Source organism: Fukomys damarensis, unplaced genomic scaffold (genome assembly GCF_012274545.1).
Source record: "Fukomys damarensis isolate Sample0158 unplaced genomic scaffold, DMR_v1.0_HiC HiC_scaffold_34, whole genome shotgun sequence".
Classification (NCBI taxonomy): domain Eukaryota; kingdom Metazoa; phylum Chordata; class Mammalia; order Rodentia; family Bathyergidae; genus Fukomys; species Fukomys damarensis.
This window is the reverse complement of record NW_022900946.1, coordinates 23,412,024-23,426,103: the sequence shown is the minus strand read 5'-3', so window position 1 is coordinate 23,426,103 and position 14,080 is coordinate 23,412,024. Positions and strand designations below refer to the sequence as shown.

General features: G+C 46.1%; 1 protein-coding gene across 2 annotated transcripts in view; it reads left to right on the top strand.

Annotated features, from left to right (window-relative positions):
- The window catches only part of Mroh9 (maestro heat like repeat family member 9), a 53,112-nt gene extending 42,872 nt beyond the window's left edge, over nucleotides 1–10,240 (top strand). The window contains exons 16-20 of one of the 2 annotated variants that reach the window (XM_010620672.3): nucleotides 1,376–1,525; nucleotides 1,628–1,744; nucleotides 2,400–2,502; nucleotides 8,143–8,205; nucleotides 9,994–10,240. In XM_010620672.3, coding sequence (XP_010618974.1) covers nucleotides 1,376–1,525; nucleotides 1,628–1,744; nucleotides 2,400–2,502; nucleotides 8,143–8,205; nucleotides 9,994–10,193 — 633 coding nt within the window. In that variant the 3' untranslated portion in view covers nucleotides 10,194–10,240. The remainder of the gene's footprint in view (nucleotides 1–1,375; nucleotides 1,526–1,627; nucleotides 1,745–2,399; nucleotides 2,503–8,142; nucleotides 8,206–9,993) is intronic. The other variant, XM_010620674.3, reaches the window with a different exon arrangement.
- The last annotated feature ends 3,840 nt before the right edge of the window (nucleotides 10,241–14,080 follow it).

The window sequence follows — 14,080 nt, the reverse complement described above, 5'->3', positions numbered from 1 at the left end:
CCAGCACTCAGGAGGCTGAGGCAGGAGGATCACTGTGAGTTCAAGACCAGCCTGGGTTACATAGTGAGTTCCAGGTCAGTCCCAACTACATAGTGAGACCCTGTCTCAAAAAACCAAACAAACAAAAAAATCAAAAAAAAAAAAAAAGAAAGAAAGAAAGAAAAGAAAATGTCCTCCAGTTATAGAGATGATTCTAGTTAATATTTCTAAGATATTATTAAATACTAACCATCTCCCTGAATTTAAGAAACATATTTCACAGGAGACTTGAAATGTAGTAAGTATTTCATAAGTAAATCTTTATCCAACTGCAGTATCTTTCCAGCTTGGTCACAGTATAACCCATAACTAAAAACTCTATGTATAAATGCTATACAGTTTGGGTTTTTTATATGTGTCTACATCATGATGTATATGTCTGTGTTCCCATCATGAAATGATAGGTTCAAGATAATTAATGTATCCATCTCCCCACATGTCCTTTGTATGGTGATAATATTTAAGATCTAATTTCCTAGCAATTTTCAAGTACAAACTACATTGCTATTAATTACAGTCACCATGCCATCCATTAGATCTCCAAAGCTTACTCATCCTAACGCAACTGTGTGTTCTGTAATCAGTGTTTTCCTCCTCAAACTCCAGCCTCTGGCAAACATGACTACTCTGTGCTTCTGGGAGTTCTACTTCTTCTTCTTCTTCTTCTTCTTCTTCTTCTTCTTCTTCTTCTTCTTCCTCTTCTTCTTCTTCCTCTTCCTCTTCCTCTTCCACCTCTTCCTCTTCCTCTTCTTCCTCTTCTTCCTCCTCCTCTCCTCTTTCTCCCTCCCCTCTTTTTCTCACTCTCCCTCCCCTTCCATTTCTTCCACTCCTTCTCCTTCTTCTTCTTTCTTCCTTTTTTTTTGGTACCAGAGATCGAACTCAGGTCCTTGTGCTTGCAAGGCAGGCAGCGGAACCACTGAGCTAAATCCCCAACCCCTGAGATTTTCTTCTTAAATATGACTAAAAGTATTATCGTATGTGTGCACTCTGTAACCCTTGTTACACTAACGAGCTCATAGGTTGATTCCTCACCATCCCTCTTATGGTAATGGCTAAGCAAATATTATGCTAAAATCACAAGAGGGCCAGGGATTTAGCTCAGTGCCACCGCCTTCCTCTCAAACACAAGGTCCCAAGTTCAATCTTCAGAACAACAACATCAAATTCAACAGAAGAGCTGGCTACATAGATCCAATGTCTCCTACAAATAAATTACAATAATTTCATACATGTATGTGTCTGGAGAGAGATGCAGCATACATGCTTATATGACTTTATACATACACTAATGTTGTGCTCATAGAAAGTCTTTTCCTTTCCTGCGTACACATTTCAGAGCCATGGAAATGTGCGGAGTCTGGCTGTCAGGCACCTGGCGGAGCTACTCAAGGATATGAGCCAACACACATCGACTTTAAGACATGTCCTGGGAGGCTTCGCACCCCTCATCCTCTGTCTGGAGGACAGGGATGCTAGAGTAGTGAGCGTAAGTAAGACCTGTGAGCATGCACTTGGCGATTTTGCCGAAAATCATATTTGATGGGCTAGTGGATAAACAGGTCCTCACTGCCCTCCTTCCGTCTCGCAGGCTTGTAGATACACGTTAGCAATCTGTGACTCGCAACTAGACTGGTCAGTGTCAAACTCGCTTAAAGAAGAAAACTATAACTTTGAGCTGGTGGTTCTCAACACCTGTAACAGTCTCGTAAGTTACCCTTCCCTGTTTACTCCTGAGAGCTAAAGAGGAAACATAAGGCCAGGGGTGGTGGTGCACGCCTGTAATCCCAGCAGTCGGGAGGCTGAGGCAGGAGGGTCTCTGTGAGTTCGAGACCAGCCTGGGCTACACAGTGAGCTGCAGATCAGTCTCAGCTACCTAGTGAGACCCTGTCTCAAAAAACAAAAACAAAAAAAAAAAAAAAAAAAAGAGGAAACATAAAGGGGATCCAAAGTGATGAGGAGGGGTGGTAGGAAAGGACAGACTGACCTTGGGGAGAGACTGTGAAGATGATAAGATGTAAACTCACAGCTAGGGCTTGAGAGGAGGGGGAAATAATTAGAATCCTCTACTTCTTCATCAACTCTGATCTTGCAGCTTACCCTCTTCCTCCAAAAAGTGGGGACGGGGGATTGCGGCGCACAGGGGGAGCCAAAGTAGAACTGGAAAGGCACAGTGGGCCCTGGAAATCACAGACGACACCTGCAAGTGAGCTAGAAAAGCAGAGCTCGTGCGTGAGAATCCCTAGGTCTTCAGTGGTCCTGGTTCTGTGTAGCAGTCAGGTTATTTTGTCTGGAACTTCTCTGGAGAAAGCCCGCCAATTTTTCAGTGATTCAAAGAGGTTCCCCCTGCTTTCTATCCTCAGCTTCTGTCTCATGAGAGCTGCCTTACATATTTAGTTTGTGACGCCTTGAGGTTCCTGGGGAGCTCCCAAGTACGTCTGAGAAGAGCATCAATTATTTTACTAGGTAAATGAATTTAATTCTTACTTCTTAATGTAGCTTTGAAAGTACAGAATAGCAGGTAGGAGTCTTCATTAAAAATTTAGAGGGCAGGGATTTAGCTCAGTGTTGTCGCTGCCTGCCTAGCGAGCAAAAGGTCCTGAGTTTGATCCCCGGTACAAATAAAAATTTTTTTGTGTGTGTGTGTGTGTGTGTGTGTGTGTGTGTGTGTGTGTGCACTGGAAACAAAGTCTTTGTAAATAGGGAAGGGTGGAGGGAGTGAAGTGAGGGCAGGGGAATGGGGAAAAATGAGAACCAAGATCTGCCATGTAAAGGTACAGGATCCCAGTGATGACTGTAACTGTACTGTATACCTAAAATGTACCGATAAACTCAATCAAAAAGAAAGAAAAACGGCTGATAATTGGATGACATTTCTCAGCAAAGGATTCCAAATGGCCAATAAACATATCAAGAAGTATTTGACCCAGATCAGTCACTATGAAAAGGTAAATTAATCGCTTCTCGGCCTTTTGGCTAAGATCAAGTGAAAAGGTAAATTAAAAGCTGCAATAAGATACCATTATGAGCCAGGCATGGTGACGCACGCCTGTGATCCCAGCACTCGGGAGGCTGAGGCAGGAGGATCGCCGTGAGTTCGAGACCAGCCTGGGCTACACAGTGAGTTCCAGGGCAGTCTCAACACAAAACAAAACAAAAAATAAATAAAATAAAAGTATACACCTTAGAGAAGCGCTTGCATAGACTTATCCAGAGACGTGTATGTAAAACAAAGTTTGTTGCAACACTATTTGTAATGACAGATACTTTGGAAACAAAATGTCCATCCTAAGTAGAGAAAATAAAGCCAGGGATATACCTCAGTGCAAGGTCCCCAGTTCAATCCCAGTTCCAAAAAAAAGTAGAGAAAATAAATAATTTTTGTATGATCACAAGTGAAACACTAGGTAACAAGTTAGCTTATTTAAAAAAAAAAAACAAAACAAAACACTGGAGCTCCAGTCACCAAAATAAACACCAAAACCTAATGTTGGGTAACACAAAGAACATAACTAAATATGAAGCAAAACAACCACAACCAAAAGCACATTATTTGGAAACTCATATTAACTTGCCTGAAAACCGTACGGGAAATCGAGGACAGTGTCAATACAATTCAGCATGACTCACCTGGAGGAAGGGAAGAAAGAAAACCGTTTATAAGAACACAGAGGGCTCCAAAGCACCAGTGTTTTCAAAGCTGAAAGCCAGACAAGGGGTGCGAATGTCTAACCTACTATAATGCTTAAAATTTACTTTATTGGGCCGGGGATCTAGCTCAGTGGTTCCTCCGCCTGCCTTGCAAGCGCAAGGATGCGAGTTCAATCCCCGGTACCAAAAACAAAGAGGAACGGGGGTTGGACAGAAGGGAGGAGGAAAGATAAAATAAGCTCTGAAATGCGTGCAATATGTCTATGAAGAAAACTTGCACATATTACTGAAGGACACAAAGTCTGAATAAAGACAACAGTGCTGATCTTATAAGAAAGACTTGAAACAGAAAAAGTTCTTTCTTAAATCTATACCTGCAACTAGAGACTAACTAGGTTAACAATACAATTTTTTTTTCAAAACTAACAGGCTTATTGTAAAATTAATGTGGAAAAGTTACCATGCAAGGATACTGGACATTTTAACCAAAAAGGATAAGGAGTGAGGATTAACCCTATTAGACCTAATATAGCTACAGTAATGGAGATCATATAGACTGCACAGATGGGAGGAAATATCCAGAAATAACCCATAAATTATGCAATACTATAGCAAGTGAGTGTTGGGCTTTAACTAGGAGTGCTGAAAAACACGGAATCTTCTTTAAATGGTACGGGGTTGTCTGGTAAGCCATCTGGAATATTTAAAAATTTGTTCCTTATTTACTCCTCACATAAAATAAATTCTAGTGGGGCGTGGTGGCACACACCTGTAATCCCAGCACTCGGGAGGCTGAGGCAGGAGGATCGCTGTGAGTTCGACACCAGCCTGCACTACATAGTGAGTTCCAGGTCAGTCTCAACTACACAGTGAGACCCTGTCTCAAAAATACAAAAACAAACAAAAAAACCCAAAAACCAAAATAAATAAATAAATTCCAGATGTTCAAAGACTCTAACGCTAAAAAAAGAGACCATAATTATCACTAATATTAGAAAACATGGAAATTTTACTTTATAATCGGAATAGGGAAGAGCATTGTAAATAAAATCAAAATCTAGTGCCATAAAGGAAAGATTAACAACCATGTAAAAACAAAACATTTTTTTTGAAGGTCAAACACCTACAAGGTTTAAAACCAAACTGAGTTGAAATATCTGATAAAGTATGGATTCTCATCATCTAAAGAAGCCTTACAAATCTGTAAGAAAAATCAGCCCGGTAGAAAAGTGGGTAAGGACATGAAAAAAAATGCTTCTTTTTTTGTTTTGTTTTTTGAGACAGGGCCTCACTATAGTTGAGACTGACCTGGAACTCATGATGTAGCCCAGGCTGGTCTCAAACTCACATCACAGCGATCCTCCTGCCTCAGCCTCCCGAGTGCTGGGATCACAGGCATGCGCCACCACGCCCGGCTACCCTCTCCTTTTATTGAATAGCACTCAGAGTATATCACTCTCACCGCGGAGGGAGCAACTCCTCTCAGTAGACACCGAGATGCTGCTATAAAGCCACCGCAGAGTGGAGATTTATCCGGAGAGAAGAAACGCGTTTCTGGTGGCGCCTCTTCTGGCAAGGGAGGCACCCGCACCCTCACTCCCTCCGCCGCATTGGTTCAGTTGTGGCAATGTTCCTTACCTAGGACTGAATTTCTGAGGAGAGGCTAGGTGCTGCAGGGCGCAGCAAGGGGGCCTGGCACAAAGTAGGTGTTTAATAAATATTCCTTCAACGGAATGTATTTTCTTTAAAGATGTGTCCATGAAGTGGATGAACAGAAAAAGATCTGTACCAGGGCCGGGGATTAAGCTCAGTGGTTCCGCTGCCTGCCTCGCAAGCGCAAGGAGCAGAGTTCGATCCCCGGTACCAAAAAAAAAAGAAGAAGAAAGAAAAGAAGTCTATTAAAAAAAAAAAAAAAAAAGTAAAGGGGCTGGGGATGAAATTCAGAGCAAAGAACTTGAGTTCAATTCCCAGTACCAAAAGAAAAAAAACAAAAGGCAAAATGTATGCTTTCTAACTGGCTCAATTTTTAAGCTTTCTTTGAAGTCCCAAAGCGTAACTCACCTTACAGACCGGCTGACCAGAACCGTCACGGTTTATCACCGCTTATCCTGGAGATGCTTGAACATGTGTTTTTTCACATCAGCGGTCAGCATGTAAAATTTGAGAAGTCACAGCTAAGGATCTGGGCTCTGTTGCTTATTTGGGGAGGAAAACGGACCGAAGTTGCACCCCACGGAAGCCACACTTTTGCTGGGGACAAGAGGGTGACCCGGCTGCCTGCCTGTGAGCGGAGCCTCCGGACATGGCGCCCACCAAGGCTGTGCTTTTCCTCCTCACTGGGGTCCCTTGCTGACCCCCTGGGCCGACTTTCTTGACATCTGTTTGAAAGTTCACTTCTGGGCCGGGGATTTGGCTCGGTGGTTCCACCGCCTGCCTGGCAATTGCAAAGACTTGAGTTCGATCCCTGGTACAAGAAAAAAGAAAAGAAAGAAAGAAAGAGGGAAGAAAGTTCATTTCTGACTTTCAAAAACACAACTTCAGCAAAACCTTTTGATTTGGGGCATTTTGTCTAATTTTGTCGCCGGTTTTTGTTGTTGTTTTTTCCTTTGTTGGTAATATCGCCCTTATTTTCCAAGTTCCTGCAGTGATGAGAAAGGGTGCTGTGTTTGAATCCAAGGAGGGCTTAATTGGTACGGGGACAACTTAACAACGATGGGAGCAAAGTAGGGAACCCCAAAGAAAGAGCAGGTACCCTAAGGTAGGAGCAGACTCCCGGGCCCCCAGGGAAAAGGGAGGCGACAGGAAGAGCAGGACAGAGCGGGCCACCCAGGGAGACAGTGACCTTGGATTCAGGGAAGGGTTCAGGCTGCAGCGACCCCGCAGAGTCCCCGACCTCTTTTCTGTCCGTCCGTTCTTGCTGCTGTCCACACAGGCAGCCTGCGGGGTCCTACAGCAGGGCCGGGAAGGGTATATAGGTGGGTCAGAGTCGCAGAGACTCCCGGTGCGGCCTTCGCTGCAGTGTGGGAAGCCGGGACGGTGCCCTCTTGCTGCAGGGTTAGGCTGGGCTTTTTTCTCCCCATCTGAACCTGTGCTGGTCCACTTGTCTTGCTGTGGGTCTGCAGAGGGACAGCTGGCAGGAATTCTGCTCCTGGCTGTGAGTTCCCTCCTAGGGGATCTGCCCAACCTGTAGGCCCGGCTTCCCTTCCAGGGCAAACAGGCAGAAGGCCGGGCCAGATCCCATGCTGAGAACCGGCAGCTGTTCCTGGGAATGGTCCCTAAGAACAGCGCAACAGTCGGGACGGCCCTGGATCCCTGGGACCTTCTTATCCTGCAGGCCACTGAGTCCATCTACAGTGACGAGCCCTTTGTCCAGCACCAGCTCTGCACCACAGCCTGGAGGCACAGGGGCCTATGCAGGGATGACTTCACCTTGGATTTGACCTTGGCCTTATGTGCTAGAGGGAACGATCTGCTTTCTCTCACTGGCCCAAGAGCTGCAGCCTGAGTGCCCAGCCTGGCCCTTGCCCTGGTCAGCTTGCTTCTCCCTGCTACTAAGGATGCCCCCGCATCTCTCTCCTCCCTGATCACCTGCTCGGGATGCGAGGTGTGAGTCAGCACTTGGAGCCTTGTTCCCAGCCTTGTCTCTGCCCAGGGCTCCGCTCTGCTTGGGGTGTGAGTTGGTGAAGCTGAGGCAGGCTAGCTGCTTAGGGAGAGGAGCGTACAGCTTCCCAAGGGATCCGTTCATCGCTGAACGGGCCTTTGAAAATTGTTCGGTGTGACTGGATTTCCTCTTCTTTTTTTTTTTGTTTTGTTTTTTTGTTTGTTTGTTTGTTTGTTTGAGATAGGGTCTCACCATGTAGTTGAGACTGACCTGGAACTTACTAGCCCAGGCTGGTCTCGAACTCACAGTGACCCTCCTGCCTCAGCCTCCCCAGTGCTGGGATGACAGGCATGCACCACCACGCCCGGCGAAGAAATATTATCTTAAGCAGTAAATCCTGGCCTTGATCAGGTATACATCGTGATGTTTCTGGTACACTTTCCACCTGCTTGTTTCCTGAGAATTGGCACTGAGCCCCTTGACATTAATCGCAAAGAGCTGAGTCCTTGCATGTTCATCGGCGAGAACATCCATCCTCTCTAAGGTCTAGCGCATGTCCTGTACCCCATAACTTTGTAATTAGGCCAGATATCACCTGGAGAAACTATGCACGCCAGCCAAGGTCAAGCGTACTCTAGCGCCGCCTTCCGTCTGTCCTGGTTTGTACACCTCAGCCCAGCGCAGGGCCGGGTTCTCCAGAGAAGCCCGCCGGGCTCAACCTCTGTGTGCGGTTGTGGTTGTGGTTGTGTACACGATGGAGATCGCTGGGGGAGGCAGACACGGAGAGGCGGAGGGTATGAGAATATATTTTCATGATGTATTTTGTAGTAATTTTAGTTTTATTTCTTATATAGGGTACTTGGCAGAACTGGGTGGACATCTACTATTCAGGGATGATATTGAAATTTTGATTGAAGGTAAGTGTCAAGGTTATAATGAAAGTGTTATGTAAAGGAGGGAACTGAAGGGTAATATTCTAGGAAGGCGTTTGGATTTTAGCTCTCTTACCTCCTCTCTCTCTCTCTCTCTCTCTCTCTCTCTCTCTCTCTCTCATCTATCTCTATGTCTCTCTCTCCTCCCTCTCTTTTGTTCACTGCCTCATCAGTCAGAATTCCAAACAGTGAGATGGGGCTGGGGGTTGGCTCAGTGGTGCACCCACCTGCCTCGAAAGTGTAAGGTCCCAAGTTCGATCCCCAGTACAGACAAAAACAAAAACCAAGAAAGTGAGGCGGAAAACAGGGTGGATGGAGCCTTCCTTCCTTCCTTTTTTTTTTCTTTTGGTTTGGTTGTTTGGTTTTGGATTCTTTGTTGCTGTTTTGTTTTTCCTTAGCTAAGCGTTTTCAGAGCGTTTTAGGCTCAGGACAAAAAGGAGCCGGAGGTGCGGATTTCCTAGATAGCCTCTCCCCTAGCTCCTAGCTCCTAGCTGGATGCCCAGCACCTCCTTCCTATCAGCCCCTCCCACCAGGCTGCCCTCGTTACCGGAGGAGCCCACACTGACTACCATTACCTTTGTTTCTTCTTCGTTCACTCACGCAACACATTTCACTGCCTGCTAAACAGCAAGCACTACCATATTCCCCTCTTACAACTTTGTCCTTCTGCCCCTTCTCCTTTTTCTTTTCTAAATGCCCCCTTTTATGTTCGCTATTTATTTTATGAGGAAATAAAATAATTTTGCACGGCCCTCTATCTGGACGTAATGATAGTAGCATTTTTTGGTACCAGGAATTGAACTCAGGACCTTGTGCTTGCCAGGCAGGTGTGGCATCACTGAGCTAAACCCCTGCCCTGATATTAATATTTGATGTGTGCATTATCCCAGGTTTTCCAAAAGAATATAGGCTACTACATATTTGTCTTTTTAAATGATCATACCCGATTTATAACTTTTTTTATTTCCTCACATATCATAAGCATCTTTCTGCGCCAAGGACTGTGTGCCGACCTTGTCATGTTAAAACGTGTGCGCTGGGCCAGGGATTTAGCTGAGTGGTGCCCCGAGTTCAATCCCCGGTACCAAAAAAAAAAAAAATGGTGTGTGCTATTCAGTACTGGAGCTTGAACCCAGTACCTTCACACTGAGCTAAACCCCAGGCCTTCATTTTACACACACACACACACACACACACACACACACACACAGACACACACACATTTTCTTTTCCAGGCACGTTCTCACTAAATTGCCCAGTCTGGGATCAAATGTGCAGTTCTCCTGCCTCAGCCTCCCAGAGTGCTGGGGTTACATCCACCACCACACTCAGCTATCACGTTAATTTTTAAGCAGCTTCCTACTGATAAACAGGCTGATTCCAAATTTTGACTTTTTTCCGGCTTTTTTTTTTTTTTTTTTTTGTACCAGGGATCGAACTCGGGACCTTGTGCTTGCGAGGAAGGTGGTGGCACCAGAGCTAAATCCCTGGCACAACTTTTTCATTATTATGACCAAAATGTGTGTGTGCTCACAAACGTCTTCACGAGCATATGTTTACGCTACTGAGCAGAGTGCTCAACGTATTATAGGTACTTGGTCAATGACAGCGAACCTTTCCATTCCTCTTTGAATGGAATGCCCTCCGTCAAGGCCAGAAATTAGCTGGGAGAGTGGGAAGACGGCGGGGGAGGGAGGTCTCTGTGGCTGGGCAAGAGCTTCCTGGACTCTGAGGCAGATCTGCCTCCAACCGAGGGACTCTCTGCTGTCACAGCTACAGAACGAATGCTCCAGGATGAAGACTCTCAGGTCCAGGGGTTGGCAGAAATAACCCACAATATTTTAAAGAAAATAGCCCATCGACCAAGATCCACAGCTATTAAACACGCTTTCCAGAGATTGTTTAAGTTCTCCTACCCCAAGGAGATGAAGCTTCTTTACAACTGGCAAGGCGGCGCACAGACAGCCCTGTGAGCTTCCCATCTTGGTAACCTGAGTCTGCTTGTAGGTGCTTTTCCGAAAGATGTTATGTGCTTTCACTGACCCTTTTCACTTGTCTATTAAAATGTATAAATCTGAAAACCCTGGTGCCTCTCTGCATCTGGCAGTGAGCAGAACCGCTACATCACCAACCCCACTAAGTCAACCGAAATCACCTAAGCCATTCCTCGGTGCCGTGGGGAGCGGGTTCTAGGACCCCGACAGATCCAAAACCTGCAGAGGCTTAAGTCCCTTACACACAATGGCTCAGTGTTTGCATACAATCTACACATATCCTCCCATGTATTTTATATTTCATGTTACTTACACCACCTCATACAGTGTGAATGCTATATAAATAATTGTTGCACAGGATCATTTAGGAAATGAAGACAAAATGACACATATTTTCTGATGTTTCCCATGTGTGGTCGGTTGACTCCATGGGTACGGAGTCCACAAATATGGCTTATAATAGAGTCAACCGTATCAGCACAGTCTTTGGCGAGAGGCTCTTGGAAATTGACTCAGTAAGCACGTACTGAGCACCTTCTACAAGACACACGCGTCCCAGGCTGTGGGGATGTTTGGGGGAGACAGATAAGGTTCCGCCCCACAAAACTGGAGTTTCATGAACTCCAGTACCGACTGGCACATCTGGTACTGGTTGTAGCCTCTGGGACTGGCAGACGCTTCATTAGGGGCATGACACCCGACCTATGCTCCACGAATATTTGCCAAATCCATAAAGTGCTAATAGAACACATTCCTCCTACACTGAGGTAAAATTTTTCACGTATTTATCAGTGCTATTTAGTGGAGGCAGTGGAGGAAGGATTCTTTTATTTATCCTTTAGCCCAGGTTGTTTTAGATTACCTAGAAGTCCCAAGCTCACCATTCAAAACTAGAACAAATTCCGTGGCCAGCTGCTAAACTAGCAGGGTACCTAGGGAACCAGGGTAAATAACGACTTCCTCCAGGATAACCGAGTCCTACTCCCCGCAGCCTCTGACCTACTGCTTTCTAAGGCCAAAGAACTGTGTTCCGGGAGCCCAGGCGCCCCCCCGCTCACCTGTGCTTACAGTCCTGGTGATACGAGTCATCAAACTCGGTTGGCTACAAGATGTTTCGCTTGCTGGTTCTTCCGAACAGTCTGAGCTGGAAGCCACTTTCCTGCACCCATTGGGAGGACAAGTAATCTGAGCCACACTTTAGAAACAGGGTGGCGGGGGGACTCCAGAGCCAGGATACCCAGTGCCTCCACCATTGTATATGCTGTACATGGATCTGTGCTTTCCACTGAGTATAAAACCATTTTGCACATTGGGGTTTTTAAAAATACCAACAGATAGACTTTACTCCAGATCATTTGTATTAGAATCTTTGGGCATGAGGCGGGTGTTTGTAGAACACAAGTGGAGCCAGGCATGGTGTAGCCACCATAGGGGAGGCTCATATGGGAGGACTGCTCTGAGTTCGAGGCCAGCCTGAGATACATAGTAAATTCAAGGCCAGTCTGAACTATAGAGACCCTGTCTAAAAAAAGAAAAACAAAAAAAATAGAAAAGAATACAGGTGGATCTATAAAAGTCAACAAAAACAAAATGCCGGGCGTGGCGGCTCACGCCTATAATCCCAGCACTCAGGAGGCTGAGGCAGGAGGATGGCTGAGAGCAAAACTGAGGCTCATATGGGAGGACTGCTCTGAGTTCGAGGCCAGCCTGAGATACATAGTAAATTCAAGGCCAGTCTGAACTATAGAGACCCTGTCTAAAAAAAGAAAAACAAAAAAAATAGAAAAGAATACAGGTGGATCTATAAAAGTCAACAAAAACAAAATGCCGGGCGTGGCGGCTCACGCCTAATATCCCAGCACTCAGGAGGCTGAGGCAGGAGGATGGCTGTGAGTTCAAAACCAGCCTGGACTACATAGTGAGTTCCAGGTCAGTCTCAATTACATAGTGAGACCCTGTCTCAAAAAACAAAAAACAAAACACACACACACAAAAATATCGTGAGTCAACGTTTTAGTCTTTGAGACTGGATTGCATCTAGTACTGTGCTTGGCATGAGAGGAAAAACTTCCACAAATTGTGTATACTGTACTGTACATAACCATTTATTGCATGTAACCATGCAGCAGGCAGTAGGAGCCAGACATTTATTTACTTAGACGCAAACATTTATTATTTAGTGCTTAGTGTAAGCAAGCACTACACTGGGAAATGCAGATATAAATTAAACATTTCCAAATGTATGCTTCAGATAAGGTACCAGCAGTCGACGCTTTCATAATAAGGTAAAGAAGAGGGGGACACCAGGCTGTTTCCCTATAATAAGAAAACTACAGGGCTGGGAGCAAAGCTCAGTGGCTGGGTGCACGCACAGCACGCGTGAGATCCTGGGTCCAACCCGCGGCACCAGAAGTAAAACGAAGAAGAATTCTAAAATTCTGAACTCTAAACACAATTAGACTGCTACAAATTGCCAAGCATGGGACAAAGTAAAAATTAAGATGCACTAATTTGCATCTTAATTTGTTTGCTTTTCAGGGTGGGTTTTTTTGTTTTGTTTTGTTTTGTTTTTTGCAATGTTTTAGGTAAACATTGCTGGGCCCAGGGATTTAGCTCAGTGGTTCCGCCACCTGCCTCACAAGCACAAGGACCTGAGTTCGATCCACGGTACCGAAAATACAAAAATAAATAAACAAACATTGCTGCCAGGGTGATAAACAGTGAATCGAGTCCCTTGCAGCGTTCACATTGGTAAAACAGACGGGTGGGCGGTTTTCTGGCAGGACGGCGTCCTGTTGCCTTGCAACGACAAATGAGAAACACTGGCTTCATGCAGAGAGCGCTGCTGCAGCAGTTCTTAGCCCCTAGCCTTGAAGAGCCATGGGTTTGAATCCTGGACCCTCAGCTTTCTACCTGGGAGCCTTGGGTGACTCCTTACGCGGTTCTCTTACTGTCCCCGCCCACAGCAGGCACAGGGTCATAGGAGACTTTCCTATGATACTTATACGAGGATGGTTTATAACATATTAAGTATGGAAACACGAATAAAGGCCGCTGGGTCAGGGAAGGCCCCCTCTCTCACCTACTCACCCTCCTCATTTGGCTTCCTGAGTTTGCCGGCAGGAAATCCCCGGAAGCCCCCGACTCTGCAGACCTTTCTCTGTGCGCGCCTTCCCCCCAGCCCTCCCTGCCCACCGGCCGAAAGGCTCCCAGCCCAGAAAGTCCACAGGTCAGCGCCCGCCTCACAGGCTTGGGCGCCGCATCTCATGGTTCCCAGGGAGCCCGGGAGAAACCCGGGCGCATCATTCTCGTGGTTCCAGTGCGCGGGATAAAATTCCGACCCCAAAGGTTACGTATCACATTACATGGCTTCTCTGATATGAGACCCAAAATATAAGTAATTTAAAGAGCAAAATAAAAGAGCCATGTTAGGGCCCGGGATTTAGCTCCGTGTTTCCTTCACCTGCCTCACAAGCACTAGGTCCTGAGTTCGATCCCCGGTACCGGAAAAATAACAAAATTTTAAAAATACAATACAGTAAAAGAGCCACGTTAAGAAACAGGCAGGTGAACCCTGTAGAGAGGGGCCGGGGCTCTTGGAAAAGAGAGGAAGAGGAGGGCAGAATAAAAGTGACCAAGATGCAGTACGTGTCGGTGTCGCTCCCCCACGCCGCCTGTCACGTACCGGAAACCTAAGGATCAGAGCAGCCTCTACGATTCCGTTTAGCGCGGCCGCCTTGTCCCTTCCGGCCCTGCTCACCTCGCCAGGTTCATTATCTCAGCTCTTGCCGCCGATGCTCCTGCACGGAAGCATCGCGTGCAGTCGCCCCAACACGGAGAGTTGAGAGTCCGGCGCCGGGCAGCCT